The 23,468-nt window shown below is 46.2% G+C and overlaps 1 protein-coding gene across 1 annotated transcript in view; it reads left to right on the top strand.

The window, feature by feature from the left end:
* LOC129704497 (A disintegrin and metalloproteinase with thrombospondin motifs 9-like) overlaps positions 1 to 23,468 on the top strand; it is a 180,426-nt gene that overhangs the window by 30,536 nt on the left and 126,422 nt on the right. Inside the window, exons 4-8 of the mRNA XM_055647616.1 lie at positions 10,468 to 10,733; positions 11,588 to 11,671; positions 11,763 to 11,887; positions 13,041 to 13,081; positions 15,287 to 15,392. Of these exons, the coding sequence (XP_055503591.1) occupies positions 10,468 to 10,733; positions 11,588 to 11,671; positions 11,763 to 11,887; positions 13,041 to 13,081; positions 15,287 to 15,392 (622 nt within the window). The remainder of the gene's footprint in view (positions 1 to 10,467; positions 10,734 to 11,587; positions 11,672 to 11,762; positions 11,888 to 13,040; positions 13,082 to 15,286; positions 15,393 to 23,468) is intronic.

The raw sequence follows: 23,468 nt of genomic DNA, 5'->3' as shown, positions 1-23,468 counted from the left end.
GGCAGAAGGGAGGGAAAGCATAGAAAAAGAAATTTCCCCAGTCCAGCGTGAAGGCATCTACCGCTGCTGCCTCTGGGTCTGGTTCCCAAGCCACATACATGGGTAGTTGGTGATTTAACCTAGACGCAAACAAATCTATATCTGGCGTACCATATTGCTTGATACTTTTAGCAAATAATTTTGGGTCCAACATCCATTTGATGTTGTCGTTGAATTTTCGTGACCTGGTGTCCGCCACTAAATTTAGCTTGCCTGGTAAATAGGCAGCTGATAGCCAAATATGTCTCTCGACACACCATTGCCAGATTATAGCAGTTAATTTGTCGCATGATACTGATTTAATGCCACCCATGTGCTGGATATAAGATACTGCCGTAGTGTTGTCGATCATAATTCTAACATGCACGTGCCGCATACCAGATGCATATGCTTTTAGCCCATAAAAGGCGGCGAGCATTTCCAAAAAGTTAATGCCCAGTGATTGTAGTAGCGATGCCTCTGAGTTAGTCCATCTGCCACCTGTGCTGTCTATGGAGTTAGTAGCTCCCCAGCCTAAAGCACTGGCATCCGTTGCAATGGTTATGTTAGGATTGGTTACGGTGATAGGACTGTGACTGTGCCAAATATTGTCAACCCACCACTGAAGTTCTGATTTGGCTTCAGCGGGTAAATCCATTTTGCGATCATAATGCCCCCTATGAAGGCGTAATGCATGAGTCCTTGCTCTTTGTAGATTTTGATAATGCAAGGGCCCATGTTGGGCAGCCGGAAATGCTGCTACTATAGAGCCAATAACTCTGGCTACATGCCGTATTCTAGGTTGCGGTGTAGCAATTAAATGGCTACAAGCTTCAATGAGTGAAACTGTTTTGTTTCTGGGGAGAGTGACAGTCATGTGAATCGTGTCAATAGTGAAGCCTAAGTAATCCATGTTAGTAGTAGGCTCCAATATTGATTTATCTGGGTGAAGGATAAAACCCAAAGTTTCAAGGAGTTGTTTAGTGGCTAACACTCCTGCGACAGCTTGTTCCCGTGTTCTTCCTAATATGAGAACATCGTCCAGATAGGCCACTACTAAATGTTTTAGTTCTCTCAATTTCTTCATGGCCACTTTAAGAATTTTCGTAAATAGTCTGGGAGCTGTCGTTAAACCATTGGGCAAAGCTCGGTACTGCCATAGCTGGCCCCTCCAGATAAATTTCAGATATTTAAAGTAATCTTTATGAATGGGTACCAAATAGTAAGCATCTTTGATATCTATGCTTGCCATGTAGTATCCCTTGGAGATCAGTTGTCTGGCAGTGACAAATGTCTCCATTTTGAAATGTTGATACTCAACAGACTGATTGAGTGATGTCAGATCAATAATAATGCGACATCCACCATCTTTTTTGGTTTTGAGAAAAATATTTGATACAAATTCTTGCGGCTCGTGTGTGGTCATTTCTATGATGCCTTTAGCCACGAGCCGATCAAGTTCAGCTTGTCCTTCTACCTTCTCAACTGCCGAGGGAAGGAACACCCTTTGGGGCATGTGCTGAACTGGCGGTTCTACGCCTGGTTTGAACTCAATCTTGTATCCACTAATACTGTTGAGTATAAACTTATTGTTAGTAAGGGAGCACCAAACATGCTTGAAGAACCTCAAACGTCCCCCTGTTAATACTACACCCTTTGTCTGTGTATGTTGACAGGAACCAGACCCACCTACCTCCATGTTCACTTGTGGGGTCGTTTCCGGTGGGTCTGGCCCAAGGTTGTCCGTGTTGGTGCTGCGGTGGGGCGGCGCATCTTCCCACAGCTCCGCCCTGGGCCCCGCTCTAAAAAAGAGCTCTGGGGGTAGTGGGAGGCGGTCACCAGGCTTTCACCAGCTCGGTATCTGCTGGTGGCTGCCGAGGCGTGCGGCCAACTGGGTGTCTTCGCCCTGCTCGGTCCTGGCCCTGCCCTCATGAGGCCTACTGGTTTTGCCGCCTCTTCCAACTCCTTGAGCCTTTTGGCCAGATCCGCACCAAATAGCAGCGCCTGTCGTTCGGGCGCTGGAGCTTTACAGAGGCCGGCATATGTTGGGTTGAGGGCAGGCCTGATGTTGTCCCGCCGTAGGTTGTTTAGCTCATACGTGGTGCTGCACATCAGTGCGAGGGCATCCTGCTGGGGTATGGTCAGGTCTTCATCCCCAACGGACCGAGCAAAGGCGGTGACGGCTGCTGAGTGGAGCTTCAGGACTCGCTGCATTTTGACCTCCTGAGCCCTTATGTGCTGCCCCAGCTGGTTCCAGATCTGCCCATTTACCGTCTTGACCCTCAGCGCCTCGCAATTTTCGGGCGCGATGTAGTTGTCAAGGGCCTGCTGGACAGCCTTGTCCTGCAGCGGGTTATTGGACAGCCTGTTTATTGTTGCCACCATTCTGGGTGGCAACACCATCCCAGTTGTTGGTGGTGCCGCATATCGGCCCACTACACCCAGTAGCTCTTCTTCCGGCACGCCCGGCATGCTGACGATATCCTCCGCCTGCCCTTGGGATAGGCCAGCCCAGTCCTGGCCTCCCTTACTGCCCTCGAACATAGAGGGTACAGAAGGGTGTGGAGAGGAGGAGGCCAAAGCCCGTCCTCCTGGGAGATGCCGCATCTCCTCATTAATCATACGCTCGAGGAGCTGCCTCATGCAGCTTATCCGAGCGTCTCCCCTTTTCGGTGGGGGAGAGTGTTCCCGTTCCTCCGATTCATCGGAGGACACCGGCCAGTCGGTTTTCTGTGTCGCCTTCCTCCCTGTGCGGGGCGTTGAGATCTGCAGCACTGGGGGCGGCTCGGTGTCGGGTGAGCGGGAGCGTTGAAAAAGCTCCTCCGCTGCGAGAGGCTGCCGTCCCGCTATGGACCCGTCCTCGGGTGGAGTAGGGCAGGCAGTCCTCCTGGCTGGTCGCTTGCGAGAGGCCATTATTCTCTCCAGCGCGACTCTGTAACAAAAAAGGCACTTACCTGAGGTCTCGTCTTTATGCTGCAGCTGGAGAGCCTGGCTCCAGCTGCTGCCGCTGTTGCACTGCTGACGTAATGCCGCGCCTGCGCGCTGGGTGGGTTCTTCACGTAGTCACTCACGTGACTCCGAAGTAAAATTAAACTACAAGCCCGTACGTCTTTGGAGTGTGGGAGGAAACCGGAGCGCCCGTAGAAAACCCACGTGGTCACGGGGAGGATGTACAAAGTCCGTACAGACAGCGCCCGTAGTCGGGATCAAATTCAGGCCTCTGGTGATGTAAGGCAGCAACTCTACCACTGTGCCACCCCAAACTTTAAACTATAAATAAATCTCCTTTAAAATTTGCCCCCTTTCCTTAAAGCTTTGCCCTTTATGGGCTTGTCGCACAGACGATTTTTTTTGGGTGACTTCAGGCGACTAGGCTGTGGCCACATGGTAGCCGGGGTGTCGCCTGTATGGCCGTGAGTAGTCTCCTCAGTCGCCAAAGAACCGTAGCATCTTTCTGATCACCGCTGGATTTGAACATGTTGACATTTTTTTGACAACAGTGGCGACTGTGGGTTTGACGCCAATGACGTGGGTGCTGTCGTAGGTTGTTGCCGAGTGGCGAAGGTTGTTGCCAGGATGTCGTAGGAATTCCATTGTCGTAGTCGCTGGCAGTCGCCTAAAAAAATCACCTAAGTGGGACAGGCCCACTAGTCTTTGACAGTCACCTGCTTGTCCGTCCTTGGACTCACGAATGAGTTCTGTGACGTTGTGGAAGACGAGGGACTAGATGCAGTCCATTTTGAATGTGTTTGTGGCCTTTCATTAGTAATAGTCAGTTTAGGTCATTTTTTCATATTTCACTGTACATCAAAAAAATTGTTTTAAAATTGGATTAAGACTGTGAAACTGAACAATTCATTAGAAAAGAGTTCTAAGTTTTCAGTCATTTTCATTAAAATTGGCTTATTCCCAAGATATTACTGAATGTGATTATTTTGTCATCTGGGTTAATCAAGGATTAGTAGGTTTGCCTTTAGAGATACAAGAGGCACTTTATAGATGTGCGAAAAAATCTTGTCCAAGTGCATTGTTTTAAGATCAGTTTAATGGTCATTGGAGACTCTTGGACTATCTTTAATCGGACTTTACTGGACTTTATCTTGCACTAACCATTATTCAAGTTATCCTGTATCTGTACACTGTGAATGGCTCGATTGTAATCATGTATTGTATTTCCGCTGACTGGATAGCACGCGACAAAGTGGCTTTTCACCGTACCTCGGTACACGTGACAATAAACTAAAGTGAACTAAGACAGAAGATAGACACAAAATACTGGAGTGACTTTTCTTTAGACTGAGAATCAGGGGAGGGGGAGTATGGGGATATGGAAGGGTACAGGGAATGTCAGATCAAACCAGTCTATACTGAAGGAAATGTAGAATGGTTCATTGTTGGCTGAGGGGAAGGTGACAACGAGGCATGCAAACTAAAATTAATCAGGAGGACAGTGAAAATAGTCGGAGAACCAGGGTGGGGGAGGGATGGAGAGAGAGAGAGAGAGAGGGAATGCAAGGGTTACTTGAATTTAGAGAAGTCAATGTTCATACCGCTGGGGTGTAAGCTGCCCAAGCGAAATATGAGGTGTTGTTCCTCCAATCTGCACTGGGCTTCACTCTGACAATGGAGGAGGCCCAGGACTGAAAGGTCAGTGTGGGAATGGGAGGGGGAGTTAAAGTGTTTCGCAACTGGGAGATCACTCACTGATTTGGAAAATGACATTGGGCAGAATCTCCCACATTGCTTGTGGGGACGGTGAGTGGGGGAAATCACTTTGTACATTGAGTGTTGTTAGTTTAGTTTAGTTTAGAGATACAGCACGGAAACAGGCCCTTCGGCTCACCGAGTCTGCACCGACCAGCGATCCCCGCACGCTAACAGTATCTTACACACACTAGGGACAATTTTACATTTATACCAAGCCAATTAACCTACAAACCTGTACGACTTTGGAGTGTGGGAGGAAACCGAAGATCTCGGAGAAAACTCACGGGGAGAACGTACAAACTCCATGCATACGGCACCCGTAGTCAGGATCGAACCCGGGACTCTGGCGCTGTGAGGCGCCACCGTGCCTCTCTGGATACGGTTTGCATTGTGATCGGCACTTATACTAACGAGCAAGAACAAACTCAATTGCATAAATTTTGCTTCACAGAACACAATTGAAACATCTCAACGTGATGTTATCAAATGGTGACGGGCCCATCTTACTGATTGCTGAGAATTTGAGAACAGTTGTTCACAGAGTGGGATCTATTTGTGCAGCTGTGAATCCGTGTTTACTTAGCTGTTGGTGATAAAAGAAGCACTCTGTACTTTCCAGCCATCTATTACATAAAAAGAACACTAGCACTCAGGATTTTTATTACAATCTTCCTGCAGTGGAGATCTGCATCTTCCCATTCTAGAACACACTTCCCCTGACTGCGACTGAGGCTCTATAAGGCGCTGGTCGGGCTGCGCTTGGAGTATCGTGAGCAATTCCATGCCCCATATCTGAGAAAGGATCTGCTGGCTTTGGAGAGGGTCCAGAGGAGGTTTACAAGAATGATCCCAGCAGTGAGTGGTTTAACATGTGATGAGCGTTCGTCGGCACTGGACCTGTACTCGCTGGAGTTTAGAAGAATGAGGGGGGACCTCATCGAAACTTACCAAATAGTGAAAGGCCTGGATAGAATGGATGTGGAGAGGGTGTTTGCACTAGTGGGAGAGTCTAGGGCCAGAGGTAGTTGGCGGCCTTTTCTGGAGACCGACTTCAAGGACGTTCCTTTAGGAAGGAGATGATGAGGAATTAATTTTGTCAGAGGTTGGTGAATCTGTGGAATTCTTTGCCACAGAAGGCTGTGGAGGCCAAGTCAGTGGCTATTTTTAAGGCCGAGATAGATAGATTCTTGATTAGTATGGGTGTCCGGAGCTATGGGAAGAAGGCTGGAGAATGGGGTTGAGAGGGAAAGATATAGCAGACTAGATGGGCCGAATGGCCTAATTCTGCTCCTATCGCTTGTGAACTTGTGATAAACACCAAAATGCACTGTTCTTTAATTACCTCATTCACTTTAAAGGCAACTGTTCATTGCCTATTCTAAATGTTCTCAAAGTTGCCAAGTACTGTAGTTGATTTAGATATGTAAATGCTTGTGCATCCATTACAAAGTTGAGTTAATATTAAGCTTCATTGTGGGTGGACAACCCAAGGACCAGAAACAAACTACAGACATCATTCCATTACTGACTTTTGGGACAGGACCCTTCTTCAGACTGAAACGTCACCAATTCCTTCTCTCCAGAGATGCTGCCTGTCCCGCTGAGTTACCCCAGCATTTTGGTTTACATCTTCGGTGTAAACCAGCTTCTGCAGTTCCTTCGTACACACTCATGCGGGCTGTTCTGTAAATCTTGCAGTTATGTGGTTACAACTACTGACGCCAACTTATTATTTGTTATTATTTATTATTTGCCTAATCTTATTTAATTATTGAGTGTAAAACTCCCAGCTGCCATTGGTAGGAATTGATCTTGTGTATTTTACATCCACCAGGTGGCGCCAGCAATGGCTGCCTCGCCAACAGTCTGTCTGTTCCTCCCTTCTTTATTGCTTGTTTGTATGTGTTAAATGTATGGTTTTTTTTAGTGTTCTTTAGCTTGGTTTATGTTGGGGGGGGTAGTTGGGGACATTTTTTCTAATCTCTTACCTCGACGGAGATGCAAGGTTTTTCCGTATCGTATATCCGTCCACACTGCGGCCTAACATCGAGTAGTTGGCGGCCTTTGCTGGAGACAGACTTCAAGAACGCCGCCACGGGAGCCTGCGGACTTACCATCACGGAGCTTGCGATCCGGGGTGGAAGATTGCAACCTTCACGGAGGTTCCGCCCTGTTTCGACTAATGCAATCAACTCGACGTGCACAAACGGAAGATCCAATAGAACAAGTTGTCCAACAACTTTAGGCTGTGCACGCCACACGAGAGAAGAAGAAGCTCGTGATCCCTGTCGGGGATCGACATTGGGGCTCCAACCACGGGTGCCACTGAACTTTGACATCGCAGAGCTTGCAGTCTCTGGTTAGAGACCGACTTGGGGAACTCCAAGCCGCAAGAGCTTCCATCTCCTATTGCGGGAGCTTCGATTGTCCCGATAGCGGAAGGTTCGACTTCCCGACTGCGGGAGAACAAAAGAGGAAGAAGATTGGACTTTGTTGCCTTCCACCTCCGTGAGGAACATGGAATCTGCTGTGGTGGATGTTTATCTTAACTTTTATGTAGTTGTGTGTCTTGGTGCTTTTTATTTGGTATGGTAATTCGAATATCACTGTGATACATGTGACAATAAAATGACCTTGAAACCTTGAATTATAACATTATAGCATAACGCTATGGTGGTGCAGTGGTAGAGTTGCTACCTCACAGCGCCAGAGACCTGCGTTCAATCCTGACCATGGGTGTTGTCTGTACACAGTTTGTACATTCACCCCGTGATCTGCGTGGGTTTTCTCCGGGATCTCCGGGATCTCCCACACTCCAAAGACCTCCAAAGATTGTAGGTTAATTGGTTTGGTTTAACTGTAAAATTGTCCTTAATGTGTGTAGGACATTGTTAATATGCGGGGATCGCCGGTTGCAGCAGACTTGGTGGGCCGAAGGGCCTGTTTCCATGCTACATCTCTAAACTAAAAACGTGACGTTGGATTTCTAATTGAGGAACGTTACCATTTTACGATATGTATTTTCATGTGGTATTTGATATTCAAAGCACATGCACCTTAATGGATTCAATATTGTCCTCTCAAAACTCTAAAGGCTGCAGAGGTATATAATGTAACTTTCCAAATGTAGCTGGCAACTATATATGTTTACGGAGATACAGCGCGGAAACAGGCCCACTCTCTCACCAAGTCCACGCAGACCAGCGATCCCCGCACACTAACACTATGCTACACAAACTAGGGACAATGTACAATTATACCAAGCCAAGTAGCCTACCAACGTGTAATTCTTTGGAGTGTAGGAGGAAACCGGAGCTCCCGGAGAAAACCCACGCAGGTCACGGGGAGAACGTTCAAAGTCCGTACCGACAGCACCCGTAGTCAAGATCGAACCCGGGTCTCCGGCGCTGTGAGGCAGCAACTCTGCCATTGCCGCAGGTTACAGTCCTTGTTTAGGCCTGTGTGGAGTTATGCTCACTCCATGATAGGAAGAGTGTGGAGGCTATAAAGAGGGTGCAAAAAAGAGTTAGCAGAATGCTTAGAAGGTATTAGCTATGAAGAGAGGTTGGACAAAGTTGGATTGTTTTCTCTGGAACGTTAATGGTTGAGGTGGTGACTTGATAGAAGAATATAAACTTTGAGAGGCACAGGTGGAGTCGACAGTCAGAACCTTTGTCCCAGGCTGGATGTGTCAAAAACTAGCGGGCATAACTGTATGGTGTAAAGTGTGGGTTTTCCACACTCCAAAGACGTGCTGCCCTTGTAAGGCAGCAACTCTACCGCTGCACCACCGCACTGCCAACGGATTTCGCAGGTACATTACCTAGGTACATGTGGCAATAAAGAATCACTGATGGTAGCCAGCAAGACTGCGGGGGGACTGTTGAAGGGTATTTGCTGGAAGCCGACTTCACGCGAAATAAAAATAGAACTCTCCGAAAGTGCGCATCGGAGTGGCAGTGGAGTGTTGATGTCTGTCTCCACCAAGCCTGCATGCAGCATTGTAAAGGCATTTACTTGGGGGAAATGACCTTATCTTGGCCACTTCAAGCTTCCTGAGGTGTGGGAAGCTTGACAAACGTGGTTTAAAAATAGGACATTTGTTAGAATGCAGATAGCTGGCCTCGCGATAATCCAAAATCAAGATGCTTACCTTTCTGAAAATCTGAAACAAAATAGAAACAGGCCAGCAGAGAGAAACGGAATGAACGATATTAAAGACGAAAAATAACCCTTATCCTGTCTTTGTAGAAGAAGGTGAACTTGATTCCTGTTCTAGATTTTGTGCAGCGTATTGGTAGAGTTGCTGCTATACAGCTCCAGAAATCCCCGGTTCGATCCTGACCACGGGCGCAATCTGTACGGAGCTTGTACGTTCTCCCCGTGACCTGCGTGGGTTTCCTCCGGGTGCTCCGATTTCCTCCCACAGTCCAGAGACCTGTGGGTTAATTGGCTTCTATAAATTGGTCCTTGTGTGCAGATGGAGCTAGTGTCCGGGGTGACCGCTGTCCGTACGGACTCGATGGACCGCCCGTAGGTGGACAATTTGAGCTGGTTTTCTTCCACCTTAACGCCTTATGGTCTGTGCAATATATATTCATTGATTCTGCATTTTTTTTTTAAATCCAGGAATTTGTGCATTATCAGTGAAATAATATATTTTATTGATTTTGATTCTCTTTCCACGTCTGAACAAGCCAGAGTATCGCAGCTAAAATAAAAACAGAAAATGGTGGAAATAATTAGCAGGTCAGGCATCTGTGGAAAATGAAACGTATTGTTTCAGGTTAATGACATTTCATTAGAAAACCCTATCCACCTCCATGCATGTGGACGTTTAATAATGTAAGCAATCATAAGTTTAAGAAGGAACGGCAGATGCTGGAAAAATCAAAGGTAGACAAAAATGCTGGAGAAACTCAGCGGGTGAGGCAGCATCTATGGAGCGAAGGAATAGGTGACGTTTCGGGTTGAGACCCTTCTTCGGAAGAATGATCTTAGGTAGACACAAATGCTTGTGAAACTCAGCAGGTGAGGCAGCATCTATGGAGCGAAGGAATAGGTGACGTTTCGGGTCGAAACCTTTCTTCAGAAGAATGATCTTAGGTAGACAAAAATGCTTGTGAAACTCAGCGGGTGAGGCAACATCTATGGAGCGAAGGAATAGGCGACGTTTCGGGTCGAGACCCTTCCAGGGTCTCGACCCGAAACGTCGCCTATTCCTTTGCTCCATAGATGCTGCCTCACCCGCTGAGTTTCTCCAGCAATTTTGTCTACCCATGTTCATAAGTGATAGGAGCAAAATTTGGCCATTCGGCCCATCAAGTCTACTCCGCCATTCAATCGTGGCAGTTCTATCTCTCGCCCCGCGGAGCACGGTTGAGCCGCGGGACTTACCATCGCCCGGTGGGGTCGCAACATCTGGAGCCTGGATCGCCTCGGCGCAGAGGGAGAACAAAGAGAGATGGGACAGAGACTTTAAGATTTTGCCTTCCATCACAGTGAGGAGGTGTTTGGTGAACTCACTGTGGTGGATGTTAAATTTGTGTTGATTGTGTGTTTTTGTCATTTTTATTATATGTTTGAGTGCAAGGGAAACAAAATTTGACAACGAATGACAAATAAATAAATTCAAATTCAAATCCCCCCATTCTCCTGCCCTCTCCCAAAAATCTCGGACGCCTGTGCTAAAATGTTCTCCTTCGAAGATTTTTTTTTCTCTCTCTTCCTTTTGGGTCATAGGTCATAAAAATAGCCTAAATAAAAACAAGTGGAATGAAGGACTATCCAGCAACGCTTTGTCAGATCTGGAGCGGCTCAGAAGTAGCGTTGCCACGCACAACGTCGGCGGCACGGATAACGAAACCGCGGGCGCTGGGAAGCACAAGCGAACAAAACGTTTCCTCTCCTACCCCCGATACGTCGAGGTTATGGTGGTAGCTGACAACAGGATGGTGGAACACCATGGAGCCAATTTACAACATTACGTCCTTACTTTAATGTCCATTGTAAGTACCGCTGCTGCTGTTGTCTTCAACGCTTCCCTTGCCGTCATTCTAAGTAGCGGCAGATTGTTACCAATAGAGTCGTAGAGTTGTACAGTGGGGAAACAGGCCCTTCGGCCCAACCCGTCCATGCTGACCAAGATGTCATATGTGATTGGAGCAGAATTAGGCCATTTGGCCCATCAACTCTACTCCGCCATTCAATCATGGCTAATCTATCTCTCCCTCCTAACCCTATTCTTCGCCTCTGACACTCGTCCTTATAACGAATCTATCTATCTCTGCCTTTAAAATATTCATAGACATGGCCTCCACAGCCTTCTGTGGCAGTGAATTCCACAGATTCACCACCCTCTGACTACAGAAATTCCTCCTCATCTCCTTCCTAAAGGAACGTCCTTTAATTCTGAGGCTGTGACCTCTAATCCTAGACTCTCCCACTAGTGGAAACATCCTCCCCAAATCCACTATGTCCAAGCCTTTCACTTAAGTTTCAATGAAGTCCCCCCTCATTCTTCCGAACTCCAGTGAGCACAGGCCCAGTGCTGTCAAACGCTCATCACATGTTAACCCAATCATTCCCAGGAACATTCTTGTAAACCTCCTCTGTACCCTCTCCAGAGCCAGCACATTCTTCCTCAGATATGGTGCCTAAAATGTCCCCTCTAAGCTCGTTCCATTTGGCCGAAATCCCTATAAACCAAAAAACAGCAATGTTGTACACAGATACGGCAGTTCTGTAGGTAACTATATGCAAAAATTAGTATAACCTTTTAAATTTGTTATTTTTATAAATTAAAATGTATTTAGTACTGTATACAACCTGTTCTTAACACTTTGTCTTTCATTTATTACAGGTGGCCACTATCTATAAAGATCCAAGTATTGGGAATCTTATCAATATAGTAGTTGTGAAACTAGTTGTTATAAATAGTGAGCAGGTAACTGGTTTGAGTTGGATATTTTAAGTCCAGTTAGAATGTGACAAATTACATGCTAGTAATTGATACTGTTTTCATATTGTCCCCTCAGGAAGGTCCAGTTATTTCATTCAATGCTCAGACAACTTTGAAAAACTTCTGTATCTGGCAGCAAACACAGAACAATGCAGATGAAAATCATCATTCTCACCATGACACGGCAGTACTTATCACAAGGTAATCAAAAATAGTGTTGCATTGTCCACTAGACAGGTTACTTTGAGGAACCACTTTTAGTAGAATACTTTGCAAGTCACAGGTAGGTCTATGACCCATAGAATATTAGCATTAACCCAGTGAAGTCAAATGTTGACGATGGAAATGTGAAGTTCACCCAGTTTTCGGAGTAGAATTAGGCCATTCGGCCCATCGAGTCCACTCTGCCCTTCAATCATGGCTGATCTCTGCCTCCTAATCCCAGTTTCCTGCCTTCTCCCCATAACCCTTGACACGCGTTCTAATCAAGAATTTGTCTATCTCTGCCTTAAAAATATCCACTGACTTGGCCTCCACAGCCCTCTGTGGCAATGAGTTCCACAGATTAACTACCCTCTGACTAAATAAGTTCCTCCTCACCTCCTTTCTAAAGGCTTCTGAGGCTATGACCTCTGGCCCTCAACTCTCCCACCAGTGGAAACATCCTCTCCACATCCACTCTATGCTTCTAATTTTTCTGTAAGGTATTGCCATAAGTCATTGAAGCCAAATTTTCTATTTTAGTTTTTGGAGATACAGAGCAGAAACAGGCCCTTCGGCCCACTGAGTCCTCACAGACTACCGACCCCCGTACACTAACACTATCCTACACACACTAGGGACATTTTACATTTTTACCGAGCCAATTAACCTACAAACCGGTACGTCTTTGGAGTGTGGGGGGAAACCAAACTTCCCAGAGAAAACCCACAATGGCCACGGGGACAACGGAAAAACTCCGTACAGACAGCATCTGCAGTTCCTTCCCCGAAACGTCACCTATTCCTTCGCTCCATAGATGCTGCCTCACCCGCTGAGTTTCCCCAGCATTTATATCTACCTAAGATGTCTGTCCATCTAAATTAGTTCAATTTGCCCGATTTTAGTCAATGTCCGTCAAAAGCTTCCATTAACATGTCTACCAAAAATAAAGAAGTCTGTTTAAATGTTCTTTAAGTTATTTAAGATGTGGTAAACAGATTCTACTTTCCTGTTACAAATTTTTTATTTTCAAGCCACTCAGATTCTTCCAGTGCAAGTCATAACTTTACATAAATGTATCGTGCAGAGTTGGAACAAAAATGTTCTCTCATTTGACTGTGGAGTACTGAATCAAATTTGTGCTTTCCTTTAGGCAAGACATTTGCAGAGCTCGAGATAAGTGTGACACATTGGGTGAGTTTTGCTCTCGACAGAAACATTATTTATTTCGTTTTTGATTATCTTGAGGTGATCTAGTGAATAGTTGAATGCATCTGTGTGGGAGGGAACTGCAGATGCTGGTTTACACTGAAGATGGACACAAAATCGGGTTTTAGTAAGGGTTTGGACACGCTAGAGGCAGGAAACATGTTCCCGAATGTTGGGGGAGTCCAGAACCAGGGGCCACAGATTCAGAATAAGGAGTAAGCCATTTAGAACGGAGATGAGGAAACACTTTTTCTCACAGATAGTTGTGAATCTGTGAAATTCTCTGCCTCAGAGGGCGGTGGAGGCAGGTTCTCTGGATGCTTTCAAGAGAGAGCTAGATAGGGTTCTTAAAGATAGCAGAGTCAGGGGATATGGGGAGAAGGCAGGAACGGGGTACTGATTGGGGATGATCAGCCATGATCACATTGAATGGCGGTGCTGGCTCGAAGGGCCGAATGGCCTACTCCAGCACCTGTTGTCTATTGTCTATATTGTAAAATGCCAGAGTAACTCAGTGGGTCAGGCAGCATCTCTGGGGGAGAAGGAGTAGGTGACAGGTTGAGCTGAAGGGTCTCGACCTGAAACATCACCTATTCCTTTTCTCCAGAAATGCTGCCCGACCCGCTGAGTTACTCTGGCATTTTGTGTTGGTCTTCAGTTGAATGCATATGGTTGGTGGCTCCATGATCAAGATTTTTCAGCATAATCAAGGACTAGTCTCACCCCGGTCACTCCCTCTTCTCTCTCCCATCAGGCAGGATGTACAGAAGTGTGAAAATGCACGCCTCCAGATTCAGGGACAGTTTCTTCCCAGCTGTTATCAGGCAACCGAACCATCCTTTCAACAACTAGAGAGCGGTCCTGAGCTACTAAATACCTCATTGGAGACTCTCGGACTATCTTTAATCGGACTTTACTGGACTTTATCTTGCACTAAACATTATTCCCTTTATCCTGTATCTGTACACTGTGGCCGGCTCGATTGTAATCATGTATTGTCTTTCCGCTGACTGATTAGCACGCAACAAAAGCTTTTCACTGTACTTCTGTACACGTGAGTATTAGCTAAACCAAACTTTGTTTGCGCCAAGTCGGAGAATATTGGCAGATGAAATTGCAGAGATTAATTGGCTTTACAGAGAATAAAACTGACCAAGACTCTTGCCCTTCATTGCATTACATTTAATACGATTCATTATTAATGCCCACAAGGGCAAAAGGCTGGAGGATATCCACTGAAATGGAGCCAGAAGCCCTGGGAGTAGGGAGGCGTAGGTGACCAAAAACACAAGATGGACACAAAATGCTGGAGTAGCTCAGCGGTTCAGGCAGCATCAGAGAAGGAATGGGTGACGTTTCAGGGTCGAGACCCTTCATCAGTTTGGAAAAAACCTAATCTGTTTATGATTTTAAACTGAAGTAAAGGTGCAAGTTTCTGCTTCTACTTTTTAAACCCATTTTAATCAATTAATTTTTGACGGAACTTTAATTACAAATGACACTACACGTTGTCAAATCTTCCATGTGTCATCGAGTCATACAGCGTGGAAACGGGTCCTTCAGCCCAGCTTGCCAACAAGACTCAGCTACACTAGTCCCCCCTGCCTGCTTTTGGTCCATATCCCTCCAAACCTGCTCTATCCATGTACCTATCTAACTGCTTCTTAACCGTTAGGATAGTCCCTGCCTCAACTACCTCCTCTGGCAGCTTGTTCCATGCACCCACCACCCTTTGTGTGAAAAAGTTACCCCTCAGATTCCTATTAAATCTTTTCCTCTTCACCTTAAACCTGTGTCCTCTGGTCCTCGATTCACCTACTCTGTGCTTGCAAGGGACTCTACCTGATCTATTCTTCTTATGATTTTATGCACCTCTATAAGATCTCCCCTCATCCTCCTGCGCTCTAAGGAATAGAGCCCTAGCCTACTCAACCTCTCCCTATAGCTCAGACCCTCCAGTCCTGGCAACATCCTGGTAAATCTTCTCTGAACCCTTTCCAGCTTGACAACATCTTTCCTATAACACGGTGCCCAGAATTGAACACAATACTCTAAATGTGTCCTCACCAACATCTTGTGTAACTGCAACAAGACCTCCCAACTTCTCTACTATATGTTTGAACTGTTTGGGACCAAGCATCACGTTGGGTAAAGATTGGAAAATAACTTTTCCCTTTGGATTTCTTGTAGGTCTGGCAGAGCTGGGGACCGTATGTGACCCTTACAGAAGTTGTTCCATCAGTGAAGACAACGGATTAAGTACCGCTTTTACAATAGCCCATGAACTTGGACACGTGTAAGTCTTCAATAACCCTTATTAAATATAGTTTATATAATTATTTTTGTGCGATACGTACAACAAATGCTTTGATATTTCAATTAACTTGGATAATTATTGACCTCGGGTGCTGTCTGTGTGGAGTTTGCATGTTCTCCCTGTGACCGTGTGTGTGCTTGTTCTGGTTTCTTCCCACATCCCAAAGATGTGCGGGTTTGTATGTGTATTGGCTTCCAGAAAAAAAAGTTGCCTCCTTTATGCAGCAAGTGAATAACATAGAACTAGTGTTAATGGGTGATCGATGGTCAGCATGGACTTGATGGGCTGAAGGGCCTGTTTCCATTTTTTATCTCTAAAAGTCTTCATTAAGTCATATTAAGTATAATTATATTAAAACATTTTGTGCGATGTGTATTACAAATCAACGTGCTTTGATATTTGTATTAATTTGTATCATTATTCAATAATAATGTTTCGAATAGATTGCATTTCCTTTGTCAGCAATTTTTCCAACAGCAACTTGCATTTTAAAAGAAACTTAAAAGAGACATACAGCCAATAGTGCAACGTAATCTGAAAATAAAATTGACGGCATTAATAGCAGTTGTGTAGGAAGGAACTGCAGATGCTGGTTTAAGTCGAAGATAGACACAAAAAGCTGGAGTAACTCAGCGGGACAGGCAACATCTCTGGAGAGAAGGAATGGGTGATGTTTCGGGTTGAGACGCTTCTTCAGAATAACAGAATGTCTGAAGAAGGGTCTCGACCCAAAGTGTCACCCATTCCTTCTCTCCAGACCAGAGTTGCTGCTTGTCCCGCTGAGTTACTCCAGCATTGTTGTGTCTACCTTCGATTTAAACCAGCATCTGCAGTTCCTTCTCGCACATCTTCGGAATGATAGCTGTGTTTGGCGAAGGTTTATGGAATTGCAGGGGTTTAAAGTGAGGGTGTGAAACGCAGTGGAGATAAGGAAGAAAATGACGGAGCAGGGGGTGATATATTGAGTGGTGAGAATGTGGGACGCACAGATGTTTGACCCGGAGGAATATATGATTTCGGGATTGGGTGATAGTGGTGGAGAACTTGCACTAGTGGAGATTAGAGAGAAGGAAGAGCAAAAATGGGAGAGGAGTCAACGATGAGGGTGAAATAAAAACATTTAAACTTGGTCTAAAAAGGCTAGGAATGATTGTTGGGCAAGGAAAAAGATACAGCATGGAAACAGGAGCCAAGAGGTCCTTCTGCAGTTGTACAGGGCCCTAGTGAGAACACACCTGGAGTATTGTGTACAGTTTTGGTCCCCTAATTTGAGGAAGGACATTCTTGCTATTGAGGGAGTGCAGTGTAAGTTTATAAGGTTAATTCCCGGGATGGCGGGGTTGCCATATGCTGAGAGAATGGAGCGGCTGGGCTTGTATACTCTGGAGTTTAGAAGGATGAGAGGGGATCCTATTGAAACATATAAGATTATTAAGGGTTTGGACACGCTAGATGCAGGAAACATGTTCCCAATGTTGGGGGAGGCCAAAACCAGGGGCCACAGTTTAAGAATATGGGGTAAGCCATTTAGAACGGAGATGAGGGAACACTTTTTCTCACAGAGAGTTGTGAGTCTGTGGAATTCTCAGAGGGCGGTGGAGGCAGGTTCGCTGATACTTTCAAGAGAGAACTAGATAGGGCTCTTAAAGATAGCGGAGTCAGGGGATATGGGGAGAAGGCAGGAATGGGGTACTGATTGGGGATGATCAGCCATGATCACATTGGATGGCGGTGCTGGCTCAAAGGACCGAATGGCCTCTACTCCTGCACCTATTGTCTATTTACCTTGCACTGAATGTTCCCTATATCCTGTACCTGAACACTGTGGATGCCTCGATTGCAAGATCTCATGGAAACATTGCTCAGTTATCTAATATCCGAGTGTAATTGACCCTTGCATTCCCTCTCTCCTTGTCGCCTTCCCCTCACCTAACAACGACCCATTCTACATTTCCTTATCACTGTCTGCTTTGATCTGTTTTCACACCTTACGCCTCCATATCTCTATGTCTCCCTCCCCCCCCCCCCCCCCCCCCCCCCCCCCCCCCCCCCCCCCCCCCCCGACTCTCAGTCTGAAGAAGGGGTCCCGAAATATCACCATTCCTTCTCACCAGGTATGCTGCCTGTCCCGCTGAGTTACTCCAGCATTTTGTGTCTATACTCAGTTTAGTTTAGTTCAGGTTAGTGTGTTGTCATGTGTGCCGAGGTACAGTGAAAAGCTTTGATACAGGCTACAGGCAACAAAATACAGGCCACAACAGGGATAAATGGATAGATATTCTTTGAGTGTCCTTCATGGCAAGAGGATTCAGGCAGGGAATTAGTGGTTGATTTATTCCGTTAGATGTGTCGAGATCCTGACTACTATCACGGAAGCTCCCTCATTAGCAGGCGTGGAAGGGAAGCGCGCTGGTGCCAAAAGCAAACCTTGTTACGCACTCATCCACGAGCTGTTCTGCTGCAGTGTCTCTTGTAGCGATCCCCGAGGATTCGACTGAATGACGTGCTCTCTCCAGAGACGCTCGTCCTTTTACGAAACCACAGCTGCCTCCCAGCTGGCTCTCACTTCAGAGTCTTGTGTGTGGAACAAAGGTTCAAATCACAGCGCGCAATATGTTTCAGAGACGCAGCGTGGAAGCAGGCCCTTTGGCCCATTGAGTCCACGCCGACCTTTCACGGTAGTTCCATCATACCCCACATTCGCATCCACTCCCTAAACGCAATGGGGCCATTACCAGAGGGCCAATTATCCCACAGACCCCGCACGTCTCTGGGACGTGGGAGGAAACCGGAGCGCTCGGAGAAAACCCACCCAATGTTGGAACAAGGACCCGGCCACTCCCTCTTCTCCCCTCTATTGAGAAATCAATATCCATACCGCTGGGGTGTAAGCTACCCTAGCGAAATGTAAGGTGCTGTTCCTCCAATTTCCAATTTACTGATCTGTATCCCCATTTGTGAGAGCATGTAAATACAAAGCTCCCTCCTGAGAAAAGTTGTCTCACCTACTTTTGTGTCATTTTTATCCATTTCATTCGTCTCTGCAATTTTAGTTGAGTTTAGTTTATTGTCACGTGTACCGAGGTACAGTGAAAAGCTATTATGTTGCGTGCTAACCAGTCAGCAGAAAGACTACACATGATTCCAATCGAGCCGTCCATAGACACAGGATAAACGGAATAACGTTTAGTGCAAGATAACGTCCGATTAAAGATAGTTTAGTTTTGTGTTTTGTTGTCACGTGTATCGAGGTACAGTGAAAAGCATTTCTGCTGCGCGCTATCCAGTCAGCGGAAAAACTAAGCATGATTTCTATCGAGCTGTCCACAGTGTACAGATACAGTCTGAAAGGAATAATGTTTAGTGTAAGATTAAGTAACTAAGTAAGTAAGTTTATTGGCCAAGTATCCACATACAAGGAATTTGCCTTGGTCCTCGGCTCACAAGTAACAACATGACATACAGTGATAGTTACGAATTACTCAGAAAACACTAAGCATTAATAATAATAAAACATTAATGATAAAACACCGTTGATCAAGCATGTGAACCAACAAAATACCATATTCAAAGGGAGGCTATAGATTTTTGGCTGTTGAGTAGAGCAACTACTCGTGGATAAAAACTGTTTTTATGTCTGGCTGTGGCAGCTTTGACAGTCCGAGTAAAAATATGTGACAAATACTGTGCTATTTACCTGCATTTTAGTAAGTTTGCAGGTCTGTTAAAATAACTAAAACCTACAAATTGCACCCTGACAAAATAAAGTCCAAATATAACAAACAAAAACGTTTTCTGTACCTTTCCACAATTTTAAGAGCAGGCAACAACTCTCTGTCTCTGAGCATTAAGTCTCTAGGTCTGGTGTCTCCTAATCCTTTTAGTGTCAGGGTCACTAGTCCTATTTGCTGTTGCCGCAGGATTTAAATCTCTCGACAGGCTCCCATTTATACACTGTCATTGAAAGATATTTTCACACTGTTTGCCTTGCTCATCCTCTCTCCTGTTTTGTTGCTGCGTATCAGGTCGTGAACCTGCCGTGTTTCAACTGCTCCGCAGGCGTAGTTGTTACCTACCGAACCGATGGGACCGTTTCATTAATTCATATTGACCTCTTCTATTCCGCTCACTCTCCCTCCCCCCCCCCCCCCCCCCCCCAGTGGAATGGCAAGGAATCAGCTGTACGTTCAGCTAAGCGCAGTTTTCTCACGGCATTGGTACTGGGAGGAGATTTGCTTTGGGCCGCCTCAGCCTGCTCCATGTGTGGGTACCTTTCACCAACCGCGGGAGCCCGCTCTGCTCACTGTCTCCATCATTCAAACTACAGTGATGGCGTGATGTACATCCTTTGTGAAGATCACATTACTGTCTTAACCAAGGATGGGGAGACGGAGGGAGTGGTGGGGGGGTGGGGGGGGGGGGGGGGGCGATAACAGAAGGAACCAGGGAAGGAAAAACGACAAGCTATTTTGGTTTGGTTTAGAAACACAGCGCGGAAACAGGCCCGCGTGGAACCCAGATAGTCGCAAAAAGCTGGAGTAACTCAGCGGGTCAGACAGCATAGAAGATAGACACAAAATGCTGGAGTAACTCAGCAGCAAAGGCAGCATCTCTGGATAGGCGGAATGGGTGAGGTTTCGGGTCGAGACCCTTCTTCAGACCCAACCCGAAACATCACCCATTCCTTCTCTCCAGAGTTGCTGCCTGTCCCGCTGAGTTACTCTAGCATTTTGCGCCTATCTTCGGTGTAAACCAGCATCTGCAGTTCTTTCTTACACACCCTCCTTAGATGCTGCCTGCCCTGCTGAGTTCCTCCAGCACTTTGTGTTTTGCTCAACATTCCAGCATCTGCAGTTCCATGTATCCCAGTTTGCCTTCTGTCGGGCCTGGCATTGCTCCATGAGATAGTCACACATTCCCTCCGCCTTTTGTTTCTCCCATAATGTCTGCTGTTCTTTGCTGATGGCTTTACATCTGTCCCTTTCTGATTTCTGCTTCTTCAGCCAAGCCCTCTGACGACCTTTCTGGATTTTTTCCCATGTGTTTCTAGTTCATGTTTATTTTTATTCCCCCACTCTATTTCCCACTTCCGCCTTTATTCTCACAAATTCTGTTCATCTTATCAATCTCCTCTGGACCTCGTCAAGTGGATGGATACCTGTTGCTTTAGTTCAGTTTAGTTTAGAGATACAATGGGGAAACTTCAGTGGAGATACAGGCCCTTCGGCCCTTCGAGTCAGTGCCGACCAGCCATCCCCACCACACTAACACTATCCCGCACGCATCAGGGAACAATTTATTTCATTTACACCAAGCCAATTAACCTACAAACCTGCACGTCTTCGGAGTGTGGGAGGAAACCGAAGATCTCGGAGAAAACCCACGCAGGTCACGGGGAGAACGTAAAAACTCATACAGACAGCACCCGCAGTCGGGATCGAACCCGGGTCTCCGGTGCTATAAGGCAGCAGCTCTACTACTGCGCCACCGTGCAGCCCTTTCTTCTGCATATATTTTGAACATCGGCTTCAGAGGTTTGAAGGCTAAGGCATATTTTTGCCCTTCAAAGTAAAATTTAAAATGTGAAATGCTCCTCACTGTCTTGAATATGCTCTCATTTGTCCAAAGTATCACCATTTATTGCTGAGATTCTGAACTCCTGCATGATTAGTTTAGACAATAGACAATAGGTGCAGGAGTAGGTCATTCGACCCTTCGAGCCAGCACCGTCATTCAATGTGATCATGGCTGATCATCCACATTCAGTACCTCGTTCTTGCCTTCTCCCCATATCCCCTGACTCCGCTATTTTTAAGAACCCTATCTAGCTCTCTCTTGAAAGCATCCAGAGAATCGGCCTCCACTGCCTTCTGAGGCAGAGAATTCCACAGATTCACAACTCTCTGTGAGAAAAAGTGTTTCCTCGTCTCCGTTCTAAATGGCTTACTCCTTACTCCTTATGGCTTATTCTAAATTCCAAAGTATACAAGCCCAGCCGCTCCATTCTATCAATCATGCGCCCATGATTTGGAAGAAGGGTTTCGGCCCGAAACGTTGCCTATTTCCTTCGCTCCATTGATGCTGCCGCACCCGCTGAGTTTCTCCAGCACTTTTGTCTACCTGCCCATGATTAGTTTAGTTTCAAGATACAGCGCAATACACGGCCCTTCAGCCCATCGAGTCCATGCCGACCAGCGATCACCATTACACTCGTGCTGTCCTACCCACACTATCCAAGTGTGAGGCACAGATCACAGATGGTGCCTTTATTGGTCGGCACGGTGGTGCAGCGGTAGAGTTGCTGCCTTACAGCGCCAGGGACCCGGGTTTGATCCTGACCATGGATACTTATCTGTTGGTAACTTTGTAAGCGATCTTTATGTGGCATCGACTTCACTGAAGAATTTCACTGTGACTTGTCACGTGTGACAATAAAGTATTCATTCATTCATTCGTGGAGTTTGTACGTTCTCCTCGTGACCGCGTGGGTTTTCTCCGGGCGCTCCGGTTTCCTCCCACACTCCAAAGACGTACAGGTTTGTAGGTTAATTGGCTTCGGTATAATTGTAAATTGTCCCTAGTGTGCGGAGGATAGTGTTAGTGTACGGGATGATCGCTGGTCGGCGCGGACTCGGTGGGCCGAAGGGCCTGTTTCTGTGGTGTATCTCTTTTTTAAAAAAAAGCCCACTTCTCTTGGCAAATGTTTGTGGCACACCTCGCAAAATCATTTGCTGTGATTGCATCTGATGTTTGACCCGCTGGTGTGAACAGTCCCCTGAGGTGCCGGTTATTCAAATAGATCACTGCTGATCCAGCTCATAAAACAACACCTCCCATTTGCTGGACGGGCTCCTTCACACCCCGAATAGCTCCCAGTTGCAAAACCCGCCACCCTGTAATCCATTTAAATAAAAGCATTGGCCAAACAAAGGCAATGTCATAGTGTCATAGAGTGATAGATACAGTGTGGAAACAGGCCCTTCGGCCCAACTCACCCACACCGACCAACAATGTCCCAGTACCCAAGTCCCACTTACCTCTCTCCAAACCCGTTCTATCCATGTACCTGTCTAACGTGTAGTTAACCCACAGCGCTTAACTCAACCATTCTGACTTCTTTGCAAAATGCAGTGATATTACTTTAGACTTTGTCGAGTTGTATCTCACAGAGGTTTATAAAATGTGTATGATAATGTTAATGTGCGGGGATCGCTGGTCGGCACGGGCTCGTCGGGCCGAAGGGCCTGTTTCCGTGCCGTTTCACTAAACTAAACTAAACTACATTAACCTTATTCCGAATGAAAAATAAATATACGCGTAATAACAAAAGAACCGTTGAACCATTAATATGGCTATTAATGTATTGAATCATTTTGAATATTACAGATAGTACAGCACAAGAACGTCAGCCCACAATATTTGTAAATACAAAATATAAAAAATACAATAATTGGAAAACGAAATACGATAAATACAAAATAAAAACTGTGCAAAACTACTTCATGCATTCTCAGTGTCTATATATTCAATGGTGTTATACTCAATAAAAGTGTTCCCACTTGTCTTTAAAGGAAGTACCTTTGCCACTCATGTGGCCCCCCCCCCAGGGCTGATATCACTTCCCTTGTTTGAGGGGCGTCTCCACCACACCCTGCCCCCAATGTCCAGCAGCGGCAGGACCCTAGACTGTGGTCCTCCCCCGCAAAGCCTTGGCGTTGGCTGCACCGAGCTTCAGTGCGACCCTCAGCACGTACTCCTGCAGTCTACAGCAGGCCAGTCGGCAACATTCCCCGACGGCCTGTACTGGCGCGTGTAATGGCTACCATTCAGGGGAGAGAGGGAGAGAGAGACTATCGCGGACAGGGAGAGGCAGGGAGGGAGCCCCACACCGCACTCAGCCAGGGCTGCGAGGGATATCCTGTGTCCTGGTGAGTCAAGGTCAGCGTTGGAGGTGCCAAAGAGGAAATAGACGGGGGTGTGAATCCTTGTATTGTGAAACCACGCAGAGAAAAATGTCGTGACCTCACCGGATATGTGACTAGTGCTCTCTGCTCT

Source organism: Leucoraja erinacea, chromosome 16 (genome assembly GCF_028641065.1).
Source record: "Leucoraja erinacea ecotype New England chromosome 16, Leri_hhj_1, whole genome shotgun sequence".
NCBI classification, from domain to species: Eukaryota; Metazoa; Chordata; class Chondrichthyes; order Rajiformes; family Rajidae; genus Leucoraja; species Leucoraja erinaceus.
Note: the sequence above shows the minus strand (reverse complement) of the source record. Positions and strands in the feature narration are given on the sequence as shown.